This window comes from Chaetura pelagica, unplaced genomic scaffold (genome assembly GCF_000747805.2).
Source record: "Chaetura pelagica isolate M959 unplaced genomic scaffold, ChaPel_1.0 scaffold431, whole genome shotgun sequence".
Lineage (NCBI taxonomy): Eukaryota > Metazoa > Chordata > Aves > Apodiformes > Apodidae > Chaetura > Chaetura pelagica.
Window position 1 is genome coordinate 313,572 of NW_009952162.1, and position 19,689 is coordinate 333,260.

The 19,689-nt window shown below is 36.8% G+C and overlaps 1 protein-coding gene across 1 annotated transcript in view; it reads left to right on the top strand.

Moving 5' to 3' along the window:
- Positions 1-19,689, top strand: part of LOC104397307 (contactin-associated protein-like 2) — a gene marked incomplete at both ends in the record, with an annotated part of 638,963 nt that overhangs the window by 280,672 nt on the left and 338,602 nt on the right. Inside the window, one exon of the mRNA XM_010007259.1 lies at positions 3,094-3,243. Coding sequence (XP_010005561.1) covers positions 3,094-3,243 — 150 coding nt within the window. The remainder of the gene's footprint in view (positions 1-3,093; positions 3,244-19,689) is intronic.

The following is a 19,689-nucleotide window of genomic DNA, read 5'->3' on the forward strand; positions in this document are numbered from 1 at the left end:
ACAGTCTGATGAATGAGATTGTCTCTTTAGCCTGCACACATGGTTCTGGTTACTGTTCTAGTTTTACTTAAAGTATGTCACACAAGAACAAAATGTGACTTATTTATTTAATGTGTACAGACTAAAGTATGCAGTCAAAAATACAGATAAAAGTAACTATTTTGTATCTCCTGCAATACTAAATTTCAAACTTTTCTCAGTAGTACCATCTGAAAGACTAACTTCAAGAGGTGAGGATGCCAAACTAAGGCTTATGATATGAAATACAGTGAACTTCCAGTTTCATAGCATAATAATCTGTCTTTAGCTCCATCAGTTGTGGCATGTTGCAGACTCCCACCCAGCCACTCTCTCATCCCTCTCCTCAACTGGACGAAGGAAGAAAGTAAGATTGAGAGAATCTCATGGATTGAGATAGAGACAGGGAGATCACTTGCAAAAAAAATAACCTGAGAAAATTAACTTACTGCCAGTTAATATAGATTTAGGTAGCGAGAAACAAAGCCAATCATTAAAACTAGGCCTTTCCTCATCCCTCTCCTAAGCTCAACTTCAGTTCCTCAATCCCGGCTGCCCCAGAGCAGCTCAGGGGTCGCAGGGCTGTGGTCCCTCCTCAGCAGCTGCTCCATCTCCTGCCCCAGAGCATCTCAGGGGTCGCAGGGCTGTGGTCCCTCCTCAGCAGCTGCTCTCAGCTGCCCCTGCCCCAGTGCCTCAGGCAGCCCCGGCCTCGCCACAGAGGGACCGCAGAGCTCCCTGGCAGCATTTGACCACCTGCAGCAGGTAAAGTGTATCTTCATGCCTAATTCTGCTTAAATTGGCTAGAAGGTTTTGTCTATTTGATGAATGATCTCAAAAAATAAAATAAAATTATCAAAGCAGGAACAGCAGTGGCTTTGAAAGTTATTGTTGTGAAAACTTGAAGAGAGAGACATTTGCCATATAAATAAATCAGACGGCACTGCAAAATCAATCCAGGAGCAGGAGAAAACCAATGACATTTTGGATGCTAGTGGAAGGTGGACATGTTTGAAAATACATACTGGAGCTGTGACGTCATTTCTCTAGTTGCAGTCTGTGAAGAAGCAAAACCATATATTTTGAGCTAATACAAAAAGGTGGTGCAAGGTAGGCGGACACTCTCCTGCCTGACGTTATGTTTTTTCTTGGTTTCTGCAATATTTCCCTTCCCAGAGAGTGCTTATGCACACCTCTTTCTGGACTTGCTAGACCCTTCCACTGTTTTTGTCCCTCGTGTTCTAATAGCTTAGTTTTAATTTTGACCAGATGTCTGCAATAATTGTTACTGATTTCAAGACAATAGTGAGTACCTTGATAAAAACTGAGGAAGGTTTTTTAATTATAGATCATCTCAAGCTGGAAAATTGGGATTGTAAGAATGTTCTGATAAACTCAGTTGTAGAAGCACTCACTGTAAGTTTTGGGTTGGGACTCCATTAGAAGTCGTATTACCTTTTCCTTTCTGAGTTTATTATCAGTAGAAATTAATTTTATGTGCGTTGTAATTATGTGGTTGTCTGTTTCTTTGCCAAATGTAATGAAAAAGGAGCACATAAACAGAAAACTCTTCTGATGTTTAACATACAAGATCTTTCATTTATCCTTACACTAGGTGGACCACATTTTGATGGAAACATTTCTTACTGATGTGGTTTTTTTAAGAGGCTTCTGCCACTTTTATTCACACTAATGAACATTCCAACAACATTGCAAGGTGTAACACTCCATGTTATTTCAGGACTTGATCTTGTATCTTAAGTGAACACGTGGAAGCAGGGGGAAAAGTGCTCATTAAATGTCTAGGTATATCTGTGTGCCATTAATGTTATTTCTTTTCATAGAAAATAACATTATTTTGAATATTTGGAAAGTTTATTTTCCATTATAGTTCTGCTGATATTGTGCATATTACTTAGTTTTAGACAGCTTAGTGCATTGCTTTGTGGTTTGTTTTGGCAAATTAGATTTTGCTAAGGTGATTTAGCACCTTTATCTAGGTGAAGAAAATGTTAATTATAATAGTTGTTATACATTGGAATCAAAGTGTTTGCTAATTAAGTACTGTCTGTACTTCTGTTACTTCCCTGTACTGCCCAGATGAGTTGCGGATTCCCCCTCCACAAAAGCCTCCTTGAATGGCCAGGTGGGATGAGACTTGGAGCAGCCTGGTCTAGAGGGAGGTGTCCATGCCCTCGCAGGGCGTTTGGAACTAGATGACCCTTCCAACCCAAAACATCTATGATTCTATATTTAACTTGCTGACCAAACATAACCTGCATGCACAGTAAAGACCAGAAAAAACTAGCAATTATTTTCTGTTCTTCAATGGCGGTTTAATGTGCCAAGCAGACTGGCTTCCTGTCAGCTGCTCAAGACAATGTCAGAAGTATGTAATTTGGGGTTTTTAAAAAAATCAGAGTGGATGGACAGATCCATCTGTTTCACTGCTGTCTGTATCGGGTGTATGGTGCTCCACCAAGATTGCAGGTTTTGGCAGACATTTGCTGGTTTGGCAGTGCACCTGTGATGTGTTCATCTTCTGTGACTAGCCCATATCCCAATGACAAAATTAATTATGAACTCACTCTCCATGTGAGCCTATCCCCCTTCTACTTTTGCTTTCCCTTTTCTTGGAAATATATAGCATTTGATAAAGGCAGCAATCATGAGCATAATGTACCCTTTGGGCTTGTTACTCTATTTAAATGGATTAATCACTATCTTTTCCTTTTGAACTTGGTCATAGAATAAATTAAGATATATTCTTTATTAGTAAAATGTAGAATATGGCCTTTTGATGGGAAAAGTGAGTGATAACATCTGAAGTTAGATACAATTATACTTAGCAGCGAGGACACTTTACTAGTTCCAAGACTTATATGATATAAAGGGGTGGGGTTTTTTTGGTAAATTATTTTAATAACAAAACCTTGTTATTACACTGACATTATTTAATTTCTGCAGTAGCCTTCATTGAATTTTACATAAGGAGCCTGAAAGAGAGACAAACAAACCACTTAAAGATAATAAATATTAGACTAAGTGAAATGTTCCAATGTTTTCTGGTTTTTATAGGCGCTGGTCTCAATGATGGGCAGTGGCATGAAGTCCGATTCCTGGCAAAGGAGAATTTTGCTGTCCTCACCATTGACGGCGATGAAGCTTCAGCTGTTCGAACGAACAGCCCTCTGCAAGTTAAGACTGGAGAGAAATATTTCTTCGGAGGTAAAAGAAATATCAAACCGAGTATCTGCTTAACATGCTGTTTGCTTTCAGTTTATAAAATGTGTGAAGTGGAGCTCAGGATGTAATTAATTAATATAGATCATAATATGGCTAAAATGTCTAGTTACTGCTCATCAAAATTAAAATAATTTCACTTTGAAGAATTTTTTTGCACTTCATCCTTGCAAAAGAAACACTGAGAAGTTCTGTACAAGAGTCAGTCTAAGTTGGAATGATTTCCCAGATCTTCTCTAAACATTTCAGGGACCATTTTCTGAAAGAGCAACCATCCATTATTAGCTTAATTAGATGGCACTGAAGAAAGGGATAAACATATGTTTTCAGGTTTGGAATCCTGAATACAAATGCATAAGAAACAGTCTCCTGTGTCGGCAGTTACAAAAATCAAGGCCATCGACAAAGAGCAGTCAAAGGCCATCAAAACTATTTTTAAAATATATATTTAAACTTCTATAATAAACAGCCTATTTAGCACACCAAAGTATTTTTTATATGCTACCATCTTACAGGGGAAGGTCATTAATGTTTTTTTTAACTCAGGTGTAAATACAATTTTTTGCACTGCTAGCCAGCTTTTTCTCAAAAACATGCGATTCAGCAATGACCTGCAATCTTTGTTCAAGCAGAGTTCTCAGTGAGCTCAAATGCTAAGATAAAAAAGAACTGTAAGTTGCACTTCAGAAGTGTCCCATAGATGTCAAGTTGCACATGAAAACTCCAGGCAGAGAAAACAAATTTTGAAAGTAGAATTTATCTGTACTGTTTTTTTTTAATTTTTTTTTTTGTGAAGCTCTTTGTGTAAGTAGTACGTAGGTAGTCATAACATTACCCAAGTGATAGGAAAGTCAGTGGCATATGAAGTATGCTAAGTAGAAAAGGAAAAGTCCTTTCAAGGGTATTCTTATTTCATTATCTCCTATCAATGGAATAATTAATAATACATATGGAAATGAATGTTTAAATAATGTTACAAAACTAATATATAGTTAATTAAAGATAGATTCTAATCCTCCAGATGCTGATGACACACAGTTCCAGGAAACATTGTGGCAATGATGATATCACAGTTTAAGACAAATGTTACTAAATTAAAGCTAATCTGTCATAAGAGTTAAACTTCCTGTTGCTGCCACATGCATCTTTTTCGATGTCTTTAATTCAGCCGATATACTGAATAGTTTCTTTAGCATATTGCTCTACCATAGCCAGTTCTCACATGCCAAAGCCTGAAAAATATTTCATCATCAAAACATGGTACCTTTCATTTGTGAGAACAGTCTGATATATTCTCATTAAATGAAGGTATTAAGCACACATACGAGAAAATAAAAATAAATGCCCCAGACCATTTTTACATTCAAGGAGACAGAGTAATTGATTTCTTCTGAAACATGTTTTTTCCTTGACTCTGGTTATGAGGGACAGATTGTCTAGTTTGAGGTAGCTTTTATACCATTTATCAGTCAAAGTACAGGTTGATTTTTTTCATATCAGTTGGATTCTGAAATTGGCTTAACTTCTAGTTACCGATCTGTACTTTGTAATTCCAGCATCCTTCCATACAAAAAGTATGCTTGTAGATATTGTTCTAGTAGGATATGAAAGAAAGTCATTAATTCCCTGAAGTGTCATTCCCATATCTGTTCACGCAAATGCATGGCCTTTTGGTATATGCTATGGATTTTTTTTTTGTTTTTTCTTATTATTTCTTAAAATCTGAAAGGTCTTTTACAGTTATATGAAAATAATAGCAGTGTCCTAACCTTTATGCCTGGTTTTATTTCAAAATAAGAAGTCTGCATTTGCAACATTGTACTTAAGCATTTAACTGTCTCCAGCTGTGAGTCTGGGGAAGGTTTGTTTCTGACTTTGATCTGAGGAACTCGTTTATTTTAGTGTGCTCCCACATGAATACTGCTAAATACACGTTAGTTATTTTGTTATACATATCTGTTAATTAGCGATTACTTATAACTTAAAGCCAGTCTTTTGGATATGTATTAAAAACCTAATCTTTATATTCATGATCTGCATATTATGAGGAAAAGGAAATTTTTTTTCTGATATGGTTTAGAGGTTAACAGGGTAGAGTAGGGTCAAAGGTTGGACTTGATGATCTTAAAGGTCTTTTCCAACCTAGATGATTCTATTCTGTGTGTTCCTTTTTTTTTTTTTTTCCCTTTTTTTTTTTTTCCCCTACATTATGGCTATGAATAAATAACATTTGCAAGAAGAGGATACAGAAGTGAGAATAGTGGGGAACTTAAACATTTACACCTCTTGGTAATTGTTATCAAAGATGTTTTCATCAGTTTCATTAGGAGTAAGTTTAGATAAGAAAGTGTAAAATACTTTTTTCTGCAAGTATGCATAATTGGTTAGGAAAGGGACAACTGCCTCTTTAATTCAGGGACTAGTATGTTTGTTATTTTGCAAGGTGCTACAGGGCTAGCTGAAAGGATTACGAATTTTTTGGTGATAATATATTTTTAGTTTGAAAAGGAAGCCAATAGATTTATTTGCTAGAGTATTTTTCTGAATGCAATAGTTACAGGTATTTTGACTAATAAACCTTTGCATTATTAAAATTGAGACACATGTCAAAGAAGTTAAATGATCACTTTTCAAAATGGTAACGTTACGATATTCATCCCATCTCACTGCTCTGTTTCTTGATCTTTCAAAATCCTGAGAAAGCTCAGTCCATTCAATTTGTGTTCAGAGGGCTTTTACAGCACTTCTAGAAGGCTCTAAACACATACAGTTTTCTGATCTAAATTTTCCTATGTCATCTTGAGAAAAGATACTACATATACGTTCATGTTTTGTTCTTCAAACTTTCCCTTTTCCTGATTCAGAATAAGTGTGCTCTTCATATTCTTGTCTCCTGGTGTCAATATAACACATATATACTATTGCAATGGTGTTGTCTTTGCCAAACAAAAGATTTAAAGGTTGCATTTTGGCACTGCAGTACAGTATTTTCTCAAATACATATTTGAGAATTTAAAGAGAAAAGTAATTACAATAAAATGGGTACTGCCTCAAAGTAATAAGGCAGACACAAGATACACCTTCTCTGTGAAAATAACTGCAGTTTTTAAATGTAAGTACCATGTATTTGAATATGATTTTTTGAGACAGTGTCTTTTTCTTAAAAATTATCATTTTAATGTATTTTTATAATAACTTTTTGTTTTATTAAGAGTACATAATTATCAAAATTGGGAATGGATTAAGGATCGAGTGGATAAGAAGAACATTACTATGCCAAATGTACTGTTAAAACATTCTAGACAAATCAGAAATATTAGGAGTAGTTTGTTCAGGCACTGTGTGGTATACTGGGCCTGGATAGTCAATGTCCCTCTCTAGTAGCAGACTACAGCTACCATTTTGAGAAAGCTGGCCTTTTAGAGAAGTCAGGCCTGATTGACACTCTCTCACTTCCCCTCAAAACTACTTTCTAAATGTGTTCTACTTATTCCATAGTTTGTTCATTTAGGGAACTGCTGGAGAGAGTCCAGCAGGTGTCAACAAAGATGGTTGGGGGATTGGAGCGTCTCTCTTACCAGGAAAAGCTAAGAGAGCTGAGACTCTAGTCTGGAGAGGAGAAGACTGAGAGGAGACCATACCAATGCCCAGATTCTTCAGTGGTTGACCGTGAGAGGATGAGGGGCAGTGGGCACAAGCTGGAGCATGGGAAGTTCCATTGAAATATGAAGAAAAACTTCTTTAGGGTGAGGGTGACAGAGCTCTGGAACAGGCTGCCCAGGGAGGCTGTGGAGTCCCCTTCTCTGAAGATATTCAAAACCTGCCTGGATGCAGTCCTGAGTGATGTGCTCTGGCAATCCTGCTTTAGCAGGGGAGTTGGACTAGATGATCTCTAGAGGTCCCTTCCAACTCTGACAATTTCTGTGATTCTGTGGTAAGAAAAATGCTTGCCATTCACCACCAAGGCCAGATGCAATATATACAGCAATATTTACGTAAAGGAGATGTAGAAATCAGAATCTTCTTTGTCTTCTGCCTATAGAACTAACTTTTCTGGTTTTGCAAAATCGTAGGTGATTCATAAGAGTAAGTCATAGGATTCTTTATTTTTGTCAGAATAAAGTGTGTAGTACTGCTATATTTTTTTGGTTGGTTGGTTGGTTTGGGTTGGGTTTTTTTCCCTCTTTTTTCACCTCTCCTGTGCTGTCTATCCTCCCGAGGGACAGACTGCAATTATGTTTGTATTCAAGCCAAAGAGTTAGGCGAAGCTGTGTTAAAATGAGGCATTTCTGTAGATGGTGTGAATGTATACTCATGTATGTGGGAGGGTAGATGCTAATTGCCTGTTGCCCTATTCTATCCCTGCTGGTTTTATTTTCCTTTTCTTTTTTGTCTTAATTTTGGGGTTTTAGAATGAAGTGAACTTGCTTTCCCTTCTAAGCTCTAGAGAATGATGTTTCTTTGTTGTTTCCAATTATCTACATAAAACAAAAAAGCAGAACAGAGAAAGTGAATCACAGAGTGAAAATGAGTCCATTAACCTCATTTGCACAGTTGGAGATAAGGGGCTTTTGTGAGGCGTCTTAAGCTTGCCCCAAACCACCTAATAGCTGCCTAGTGCCCAGAGGAAACACTTGATTAGAGACCTAATTTTGACTTGTTTCTATTTCAAATAATTTCTTTTTCATTGTGTCTGATTTCACTCCCCTTTTCACTGGCTTAAGGAAGGGAGAGTTTTCAGTATGAGTGATGAATCTTCATTAAGAACAAAGATATGCAGCGAGCATCTGTCAATCCACTGCTTTTTCTGACAAGCAAAGATGAGTGGACTCTGCAGCAAGTATCCTATGAGACATCAGTCTATGGCATATAGAAAGTCCTTCCTTTCTGTATGACTGTAAAAAAAGCACTCTGTATAGAATCTTGTTCCTGGAGTATAATTAATTTGCTTCTAAACTTGTTTGGGTCTAAAATTCCATAGTGTTGGAGGTGGTAGAAGGAGGAGGGAAGTCAAGCAAAAGAGGGTAATACTGTCCTTTATTTCTCATGTGCTGAGCTTTCTCTGGGTGGATGTTCCTCTCTTAAAACCTGTCATCTGTAACTAAAGCCTTTGGGTAGTGTACTTAACATTTTTTATCAAATTATCCATTCTTATCATTATGTGAGTTGATTAGCAGATGTAGTCATTGTCAGAATTCTTAGGTAGAGTCATTGGTATTTCAAAAGCACTCAGATTATCATAATTGCGAGTATTATCAGATAGAAAGGAGGCATGGGTTTTTTGTAGTTCAAATTCAAAGATGTTCAGCAAAACTGAAGTTATTAGGCGTTACTTTACAAATTAACGGGACCCCACTCATGGCAAGTAAGTTTTCCTAACAAAGAAACTGAAGTCCTTGCTGACTTGATTTTATCAAGCCTGAAACTTCCCACATCTTAATAAATAGCAGTGATGTTGGGTTGTATTTGCTTTTCTGCATGTTGATCAGATTTTTAATGTGTGGCCACTTTTTTCTTTTCTTTTGCTTGTATGACCATGAGACAGGATGGTCAAAATTGCATTTCTTGTGGAAAGGATTCTTTCACTGTGGTTTGAAATCTTTCTCCTTATGATCTTAAGCCGACTCTAAGGTCAAATACAAATCCATGAGGAGAACACAAAGCAAATTTAAAATAGCTCAGAATATAATGTGATTTTTTGTATCTTCAGCATTTATCTTCAGGATTTCCCCCAAGTCAGTCCTAGACAAACTATGATAAGCACAATAAATGGAAATAAAATAATTGGAATTGGTTGTATTTTTTAATAACCCTAATGCTTGGGGTTGTTAAATCTAGAATGTTTGTGAATCAGTAGAGGAGTAAAGAATGCAGATGTGCAGAATGTATAAACTTGAGCAAAGCAAGGAAGTGGTTTTGTAGAAAGTAAATAGAGAAGAAAACAGAAAAGAATTAAAAATATGGTAGCCAGTTACAAGCATCTAAACCTCTCTGTGCTACTTAATACATGATTCAGGTTCTTCGTTATCCATCTGCTTTCCTCCACTATGAACAATGAAACACAGCTGAATTCACGCTTATTTTATACAACTGACAGGACTGAAGGCTGTCAATCAACATTGCCCATTTAACTTTTTTTTGTCATGTTTAAAGTTTTGTTGATTTCATTCAGGTAATTCAGACAAATGAGACCACATGAAATAACGGTAACATTCTATGATTAATTTTCAATAATGTCACTAGTATTGTTAGTGACACAATATATCAATCCACCAACACTTTGTATATAACAATAGAAGCAGAAATGCTGGAGACTGATTGATCTCCTGAAAAAAAAAAAAAAAAATAAGTACAGACAGAGAGCTGATACTTAGTGCAAGCAAATAAAAGATCAAGTGTATGATAATGTGAGTTCAGGAATGGATATATGGGACCATGAGTCTTGTGGGACTTCAGCTTTTGAGCAAAGGCCTATTCGAGATGAGAAATAGCTACCTGCTCAAAAAGGAATGAATGACGTTTTGAGATGTGCTCTCCTTGTTATACAACATAAATCGCTTGCCAAGATGAAGATGTTAGCCACAGAATATATATCCAGAAGTTTCTCAAAAAATAGTGTAGGAACTGAGTCTCTTTTTGTGTGCAGTAGATGAGAAAACAACAAATTCTTCAATACGTTTTCTTGTCTCCTACTGGCATTTAGAACCAAGGAAGAACAAAGAATGAGAAAGAACATGTACTGGAATAAATCTGTGCGGACATGGGAAGGAGTAAACTGATATAATGGCAGTCTGTTGCCTCTAATTCTTTTAGTGTATGTTTTATTTTCCTTTTCACTAAATACAGTAGACATACTGTTGCCTGAGCCTCAGTTTGAAGCAAATTATATCAAGTCTCTGAATACTGTAACAAATTAAATTGAAAGTAGAGGAAATGATATATTTCATGAGCCATAAATGCGTAATAGGAGAAAAAAACACACAAGGGATGTTCTAGAGCTCACCAAAATACCGTGTTCATGAAAGTGGCAGGTAGAGTAAAAATACAGTTACTCATGTAAGAGGCCTGCCTGAATCATGTTCTGAGCTGAGAATGGTTTTCAGTGCTAATTGCAAATACTGGCTCATGTATGAAACCTGACTGGAACTCCAATTAAATTTATAATTACTCTATGATGTTTTTGCTATATAAACATACTACAGGTGGCTTTTTGTGTCTAGGGCAGGCTGTCAATTAAATCCTTGCATGCCTACAGTCCCAGGTAGTTATTATCACCTTTCACTGAAAACAATTAATTCCGTCATGTGAAAGTGGCAGTCTGCTGCTCTAACAGGAACACTTATTAGTGATGCTTTTGTAAATCATGAAGTAGATTTTAAGGGTTTATATCTTTCCAAAGAAAGAACTGTATTGAATCTCACAGTCAGTGACTTAAAGCTGATTTATCTGCATAAGTTGGCAAAACTGAACTGTAAAGCTGAAACAGAATGGTAAAAGCTTTGTTTTTCTCTTATCAGCAAAGCACTGAACTTACCTGTGTAATACTTTGCAGTGGGAAGTAACAAGTTGAGTAGCACAAATCTCCAGTGTGGAGTTGTGATGCACCTGGCTTATTGCCCGGTTTAAGGGCATTAAATTACCTTGTCAGTGTCAAAGTCTAGTGAATGCAGTACAGAATATTTAATATTGATGATCTCTTTATGGGGAAACTGATAGTTAACCAGAAAACTGCTAGACCATTCTGGGTTATTGAATCTTGTCAAAGACAGTCATTCAGCTTACTCAGTGGATGGTCACAGTCCATTTTTGTTTTGGTTTATCTTTTATTATTATAAATACTAACCATAGAGCTGTTAAAAATCCTTTGTTTATGAATGAAGAGGAGAAATAGGCCACTTTTGTGGGTGGCGTTTGCTTTCAAAGTTATATTGTAAACTGGAGAAGAATGAAACTAGAACTGTTGCCATGGCAATAGAAGATACTCTTAGCCTCTTTTAGTTCGTCACCCCTGATACCAAGTATATGTGTAACTGAAATGATTCTGAGAAGTGATTTTGCAGACTTTCTGCTTTGGGACTGAGACCTGCATGCTTATCATTTGATCTTATCCAACAAATCCAAGTGAGATTAGACACTGTGACTAGTAATACACAATGACTGAAAATCCCTCAGCAAATAAACTTTTATTTATCAGTAAGAAGAACCCAAATAGTGTTGTAGAATAGCAGTATGTATGATTTTTATGTGTTTGTGTAGGAAGAATCTTGCTTTAATCTATAACAAAGGAAGTCCTCTAGATTGCACGAAGCGTATTTGTTTGTGAATCTTTTTGCAAGTAGAGGAGGCTTCAGGAAGAAGCAAGCTTTAATGATGCTTCAAAATGCTTCATCTGCTTTTTGCACTTATTTTCATAATTCTTATTGAGCAGACTTCCCAAAACGGTTCCTAAAGTTACTTATAATTTTATTATTATTATTTTTTATATTCCAAGTAATTACTTAAAAAAAAAACCTAATTCTTATATTTGATTCTGTAAGTTGGAAGCTTTCCTTGGAGCTTTAGAATAAATTATGCCAATCATTTAGGCCAGTGTGGTTTCACTGGCATCATAACCAAGCTGTATGGAGTTTTGAGAAGACATTTTCAGATTCCATGATCCCCTGACTTTTATTCATAGAGTTAGGTTGCCCAAAGTCAAGTCACAGGCAAGTAGTTACATTAGAATTAGATTATGACCTATGCAAGGTCTTTTTAGTTTCCCATTGAAGCCTTTCAGACTTGTGTTCAGGCACCATAGCTGACACCTCCCCCAAAAAATTAACTTGGTTTGCATACATAGTTTGTATAGTTCATATTCTGACATCTGAAATGATCTTGTAATTGCTAAAGACAAATTTTTAAAAATCACATTTTATTAGGAGAGTAGAAAAGTACTGTGGCAGTTTTGCAGTAAAATTTTCATTAATTGCATCCAAGAAATGTATCATTATTTTAATATCTTTTGAAAGTGTTTTAGACATTATAAAACTGATATTAGAAATGTATTTTCAGTTATTGTAGACTCAAATGTATTCTTAGTGCATCACTACAGCTAGGCAACTATCCTAGTCTTTACATTTTACCTTTTACATTTGGTTCCCCAGTCAATAGCAAATGTGTAATGACTCTGTCTGGCTTTCAGTGCTAACCCAGATTTTACTGTGCTGAAAACAGATTAGTCTTTTCAACAGGATGATACCAACATTCAAAGTGAGCTTAAGGAAATTTGTTTCTACCCAACATTTTTTTAAAGTATGACATACATACATAACATTTTTATTTAACCATAATTTTTCAAGAAACTGCTTCAAAACTTGTCTCATTTACACAGTTCACCCCGTTTTCTGCTTTACTACTTTCAGAAAATGCAAGGGCAGGAAGCATCTGATTATTAGCAGTTTCAGAAGCAGCCTTAGAGTTCACTGCTCTACAGATCACAGTGACTGCAACTCACCTTTCTGATCCTATTGATCTGCAGTTTCATTAACTTTCAACATTTCAGAGGCTTTCCAACTGTATGTAAGATGTCCTTGCTTAGTGAAATGAATCGCAGTCTTTTTCCTGTATCATAAGCCAAGTACTCTCAAAAATACTTTGCTTATAATGAAAGTAAAAGAGGAATTAGAAAAAAACTAATCTACAAAGTATATGGACTATTCAAAGTAAATTTAATTAGAAATTAGATTATTTTTGCATGGTTTACAATAAAAATACATATTGAACACAGACATCACTAGTACAAATGTATAAAACATTTTTTAAAAAAAAACCCAAACCAAACATTTTTGTATCCCATTCCCTTTTTTTCTGCTTTATGCTGACAGATCCACGAGTTACGAAGCTGAAGTGAATGCTTTAATCTGCATGAACTTTATAGTGGTATTTTGGTTTTGTGCTCCATTCAGAGTTCTTGTGCTTCAATAATGCACCCTACTATTCTATAATGTGTAATGTTATAATGAAAAACTATTTACAGAATTATAGAATGATTTGAGTTTAAAGGGGCCTTTAAAGGTTATCCAGTTCAACCCCCCTACCATGTTCAGGGACACCTTCCACTAGGTCAGGCTGCTCAAATCCCCATCCAACCTGGCTTTGAATGTTTCCAAGGATGGGATGTCTACCACCTCTCTGGGAAACCTGTTTCATGTTTCACCATTCTCATAGTGAAGAATTTCTTCCTCATGTCTAACCTTAATCTACCCTCTTCCAGTTTAAAACCATTACCCTAGGTCCTATCACAACAGGCCCTGCTAAAAAGTTTGTCCCCAGCTTTCTTGTGGGCCCCCTTCATCTATAATGTCTCCCTGGAACCTCTCTTCTTCAGGCTGATCAACCTCAGCTCTCTCAGCCTTACTTCTATAGGAGAGGTGTTCCATCTCTCTGATAATTTTTGTGGCTGTCCTCTGGACTGGCTCCAACAGATGCATGCATATGTTTTGTGTGTTGGGAGGTTCATAACTGGACATGGTACTCCAGGTGCAGTCCCATGATAGTGGAGTAGAGGGGCAATATCACATCCCTTGACCTGCTGGTCACGCTTGTTTTGGTGCAGCTCAGGAGGCAGGTTGGCCTCATGAGCTGTGGGAGTATATAATCAGCTTACGTCCAGCCTTTCATCTGCCAGTACTCCCAAGTCCTTTTCCACAGGGAACTTCATGAAGTTTGTGAAGTTCACATTGGCCCACTTCTTGAGCTTGTCCAGGTCCCTCTGGATTACATTTATAATTTATAAATTATTGTATTCCATCACTGAAATTCAGATTTCTTAAAAATTCTTCTCTAACTTTGTGGAATAATTTTGTATTTATTGTCTCTTCTGTCTAATCGTAATTTTTTATCTTAGCTGATGTTGAATGTGTATTTGACTTTTTTGCTAACTTGTTTTCTAGCCTAAATTAAAGATTGCAAGATAAAAGTGGATTTCCCTTTTATCCTCCTAAAAGTCTACCCTGGGGGAAACAAAGCTAGTGATTTTGAGAATGTTCAGAGCACTCCAGCATGTCTCTATGTGACTCTTAGCAAGGCATTTAATATCTGCTCTTCAGTTCAGTTACCTATAAAATGAGATTAAAAGTAGTGATTTGAGAGTGACTAATTAAAAAATGTCGGTGAACAACTTCACATTTGGTTCTATTTGCAACAATTTTGTATTCATTTTCAAATAATTATAAAAAGCTCATTTTAAGCCCCAATGACTGCATTTTTTCAGAAAGTGTTTTAAGTTTGTTTGTCAATTTTTGATTCTTGAGCTGTTGTGAAAGTAATAATGCGTGAAAAAGGGAAGAGTTTTATGAACAAATAATGCTGTCTGAAATGCAAGTTGTGTTTGTTAGATGTATAAAAGCATTTAAAAATGTTTGTCCCAGTTTTGGAAGGCTTATATGCTTTCCAGCCGTCATGGATTTCAAACTATATGTGTATGTGTATATGTGGTATAAAAATACCACCATGTGATTTCCAGTTTGTGATGAACTAGTTAGTTAAATATATGACCCAGACAGTTAAAAGGGACAATACTATATGACTACGAACAAAACCGAAATTAAATTAACTTTTAATCGCTAATATAATTTAAGCTTGTAAATTGAAAACAAATTACTTTTTTATTCACTAATGAAATTCAGAAATAGTTTCCTACAATAAATAAGTTCAAGAATTTTATCATCTCCTTTAAGAACAACTTGCTGACTTTTTTCCCTAAGGAAAACATTTGTTGCATTTGTGTATTCTGATAAATTACTTAGGGTTCCACTTTAGTAAAGTACAGTCTCAGAGGCTTATTGCAAGACTTCTTTAAAGGGTATTTCTGTGTCAGTTTATATGTATAAGAGAATGACAAAATGCAAACAAAATTTTCCGTTACTGTTATTGATACTAGGGTTATTACAAATTCATCATTTCATGCATGAGGGATAAAGATGGCACATCCAGCAATATGCTTTGAAAATTTGCTGAAATTAATACTCTTGAAAGAGTAATACAACTGAATCTTTCTGCTTATTAATATATTTTTGACAAGCAGTTAATTTGCAGAGATTATAGAAATGTATTTGTATTAATAAAATATCTAAGAATATTAAAATGGTGCCCTGTTCAGTTGTAGCAGTTGTATAGAGAGGGAGAAAAAGGAATATACTTCAATATTTCAGGCTCATTATTTCACAACCTGTAAAGACAGGTTCTTACTTTAAGAAAAAAATACCTTGTATTTCATAGAATGGTTTGGGTTTGAAGGCACCTTAAAGATCATCTAGTTTCAACTCCCCTGCACAGGCAGGGACACCTCCCACTAGACCAGATTACTCAAAGTCCCATCCAGCCTGTCTTTGAACAAACACTTCCAGAGAACAGGTATCTGCAGCTACTCTGGGCAGCCTGTTCCGCTGTCTCACCACCCTCACACTAAAGAATTTCATCCTCATGTCTAGCCTAAATCTTCTCTCTGTCAGTTGAAATCCTCTTCCTATATGCTCTTGTAAAAAGTTCCTCCCCCATCTTTCTTGTAGGCCCCCTTCAGGTACTGGAAGGCTGCTGCAAGGTCTCCCTGGAGCCTTCTCCTCTTCAGGTTGAAGAGCCCAAATTCTCTCAGCCTGTCCTTGTAGGAGAGGTCCTTTGGCCCTCTGATCATCTTCATGGCCCTTCTCTGGACTCACTCCAACAGCTCTGTGTCCTTCCTCTGTTGGGGGTTCCACAGGTGGACATAGTACTCCAGGTGAGGTCTCATCAGAGCAGAGTAGAGCAAGAATCATAGAATCATAGAATCTTAGGGGCTGGAAGGGACCTCGAGAGATCATCTAGTCCAACCCCCCTGCCAGAGCAGGGTCACCTAGAGTACATCACACAGGAGCTCATCCAGGTGGGTTTTGAATGTCTCCAGTGAAGGAGACTCCACAACCTCCCTGGGCAGTCTGTTCCAGGGCTCTGTCACTCTTACAGTAAAAAAAAAAAAGAGTATCACCTCTGTATTCCAGTCTGTCTTGGAACCTGAAGGGAAACTGATGCAAAATAACTTGCAGTATATGAAGGATGTTGAACTCTTCAGACCCTAGTACCATTGCTTTGTGAACATGTGAAATACAGATGGGCAAAAGAGAGTGTAGGCGGGTCATTTTGGGTGTAGATAATCTAAACCTTTAAGTAGCTGTTTTTTCATCACTTCAGTTAAGTAACGACTAATGTCCAGAATACCCTCAGGACTTTGCATTGTAGCTTCATGGCCACCCTGCTGTCTCTACTGACTTTGTACTGGAAGTGTAGAACCTAAAGTCAGTTAAGGGGCACTAAACCAATAACAGTGTCCCAGAACCAATATACCTTGCGGGCTTGTCATTGAGACAATCCCTTTGTAGATTTCTTGCTCCTCAATGCCTTTTGACTTAAAACTAACAAAACATATCTTGCAGTTTTAAAGAGTAAAAATGTAATATATATATATACATGTTTTAATTTAACTCATTGTTCAGACTGTACTATAGACAGCTGGCCATAAACTTACTCATTTGTCAATGGAAGGACACCTTTTTCAAGCAATGCAAACATCTTGTTCCTACTTGTACATAAGTCTAGACAGTGTGGGCTGGATACTATGTGCTTCTGTACCTGCATCTTACAATTTCTTCCCCTTCATTTTCAGTGTTAATCTGATTATAGAAACACATCCATTTCTTAAATAACTGTAATGCATTTTTAAGAATGTGCTTTTACCTTCTACTCTGTCTCTACACATTATGTTTTTTTACTTAGGGTTGGTTATGAGGTGCTGAATTCCTTAGGCAGCATACTTCCTACTATTCTCCTTATTACATTCTTCATTCCACCTGATTTTTGGCTCCATCCTCCTCTCTGTTTACCAGCACATTGCCCAGTATCTCTCAATCAAGGTGAAGAGAAAAATTACTTCTATTGCAAGAAGAGAGCTTGAAGCCTGAGCACAGTGCAGTCTAATTTGTCTTCTGTCTGAATGTAAAACAGGCTCTATTGCCCAGGCTGCCAGGCAAGGTTGAGGGATGGTAGCTCTGATAAGTTTATCATGAGTTCTCATCTCTGAGAAAGGTAAATGAAAACATAAAGTTCCCAGGCATTGGTTGGGTACGTACTGATAGCACGGTACTGCTGACAGTAAAGTTTAAATCCACACTGAGCTGTCATTATCTTTTTCTTTTAAAAGGGACATGATGTTTAGACTTATAATCACGAAGACAGTAATTGCAAGGAAGGTGTCATGTCAATACCAGTTAAGTTAAACATGTAAAATAATGTAAAAATGTAAAATTACTAACAGTTTTTCATTTTTGGATGCAGACAAAAAAACCTTCTCTTTCAGGTGAGGAAACACCATGCACACACCTCCTCACTGAATTTTTAAATTATGGTTTGGTGTATGGATTGGAAGGACTGATGCTAATGATGGCCCAGAATTAACAGTTTGCATATTGTTTGTGACAGTCAGAAAAGACTGCAGGAGAATCAGTCTGTGAGATAGAAAAATAGAAGGTAGATGATAGAGCGTAAAAAGCCACAGCAAACACATCTTATCACTGAACTTCCTGATTTAACTTCTCTCATCTCTCTTGGTTTCCCACCACCATTGTTTTCTCTAACATGTATTTTTTTGTTCAGTCTAGTCCAGGTCCTTCTCTCTCAGCCTTCTCTCTCAGCCAGTAGAATTATGTTTCAATCCAGGCTGATTCTTTAGTTCTCCAGAGAAAAAAATATGTTATAGCTCTGCTATAGCTCCTCTTAGGAGAGAACCCTTAAACTACAGCAGACCACTTGGACACTAGCAGAGTTTTTACTAACTTCACTATTGTGATAAATTTTGTGGGAAACTGTGCTGGAAAATATAGGTATTGCTGAGAAACTTAATGGAGTTGTTTCTCTCTGTGTCTGTTTTTATCGTACTTTAAAACAAATGGACCAAGGTGGATGCATCGTCAAATGGCAAATTACACTATTTAATGGCTGAATTACACCTACAGTTCAGGCTATTTCCATAGTAAATTCTAGACAGCTCTGACTACCTCAGAAATAATTTCTGTGCTGTACCATCACAGTGCCAAAGAAGTCCTATAACATTTAGGCAAATACAACCTGAGAAATTGGAGTAAGAAGGGAGCTAGAGATTTTACACGTAGGAACAATGCTTTCTGTGCAGAAAGCAGTCTTTTGTTGAGGGCTAATCTTAATACATTTAGATTTCCCATTTCCAATGCCTTTGTTTTCCTCAGTTTAAAATACAGCCACCTTCTCTCACCACTATGTCCTTCCCAGGAGCAGAGAGTGATACGGCAGAAAGGAATGCAGATGCCAACAGCAGGTCAAATGTACAGATGACATTTTCAGGAGGTAACACTAAAAATTATATTAGGTTGGTGGTTTTGGATTTACAAGAGTGTCATAGAAGGAAGAACTTAACAGTCTGAGCTGTGCTATTCCTTCATCTGGAATGTTGCTGTTCTTAAACTTTTCTTACTTTCCCCTCCATGTCTTAGGAGTACATGTTCCTCAGAAAACATATTCTATAAATTCCTAAGGTAGCAAATAAATTAACTTAAGGAGATGTTCCCATTTTTCTGAATCATCTGTAAATTAATTGCTGAAAATTTCACAGTAAGGATTGATTATGAATTACTAGGTCAATGTCAGAATGGCAGCCAAACAGTCCAGTTATCCTCTTCTGAGTCTCTGCCTCTAGGTATCCACTTTCATACTTGAGTTTTTGCTGAAGAGGAGAGAAGAGTTTAGAGAGTGAGATCATTCAATTCCTGGCTTGGCTACAGAACTCTGTAGCACATCTGATAGCATTTGTGTTCCTGAAGCTTTCTCTTTAGAGGGAAGACTAATGGGTTGTAAAATGACACTATCTGATTTTTCAATAAAATGAAAGATTCTGAAGAAAAAGAAAGACTTTAAGATAACCAAACCACCAAGCAAAGTACATGAATGCATCTCTTCTGTCACCCTGCTCTATTTATTCATATCCCCACAAAGATGAGGCCTTCCCTCAGGGTGAAGGGGACGGCTGCTGTTTTTACTGATGTATCCCATTTCATCCTATCAGTAGTTTGGTTTGTTTGCCTGTGTTCACGGGCTTTTCATCTTCTGTGTAAAAGTTATTTTAACACAATGAGATGTGTTTAAGGCCAGGTTGGATGGGGCTTTGAGCAACCTGGTCTAGTGGGAAGTGTCCCTGCTCATGCAGGGGTGTTGGAGCTATATGATCTTTAAGGTCTCTTCCAACCCAAGCCATTCTGTCATTCTATGAGTCTATGAAAAGTACATGTGGAATAAAGAGCAGTGATTTGTAGTGGAAACTAAAATATTTCCTTGGGAAAGTAAATTCATTATCATTTAATCTTTCTGGAGAAGTTACATGTATTAACTAATTTC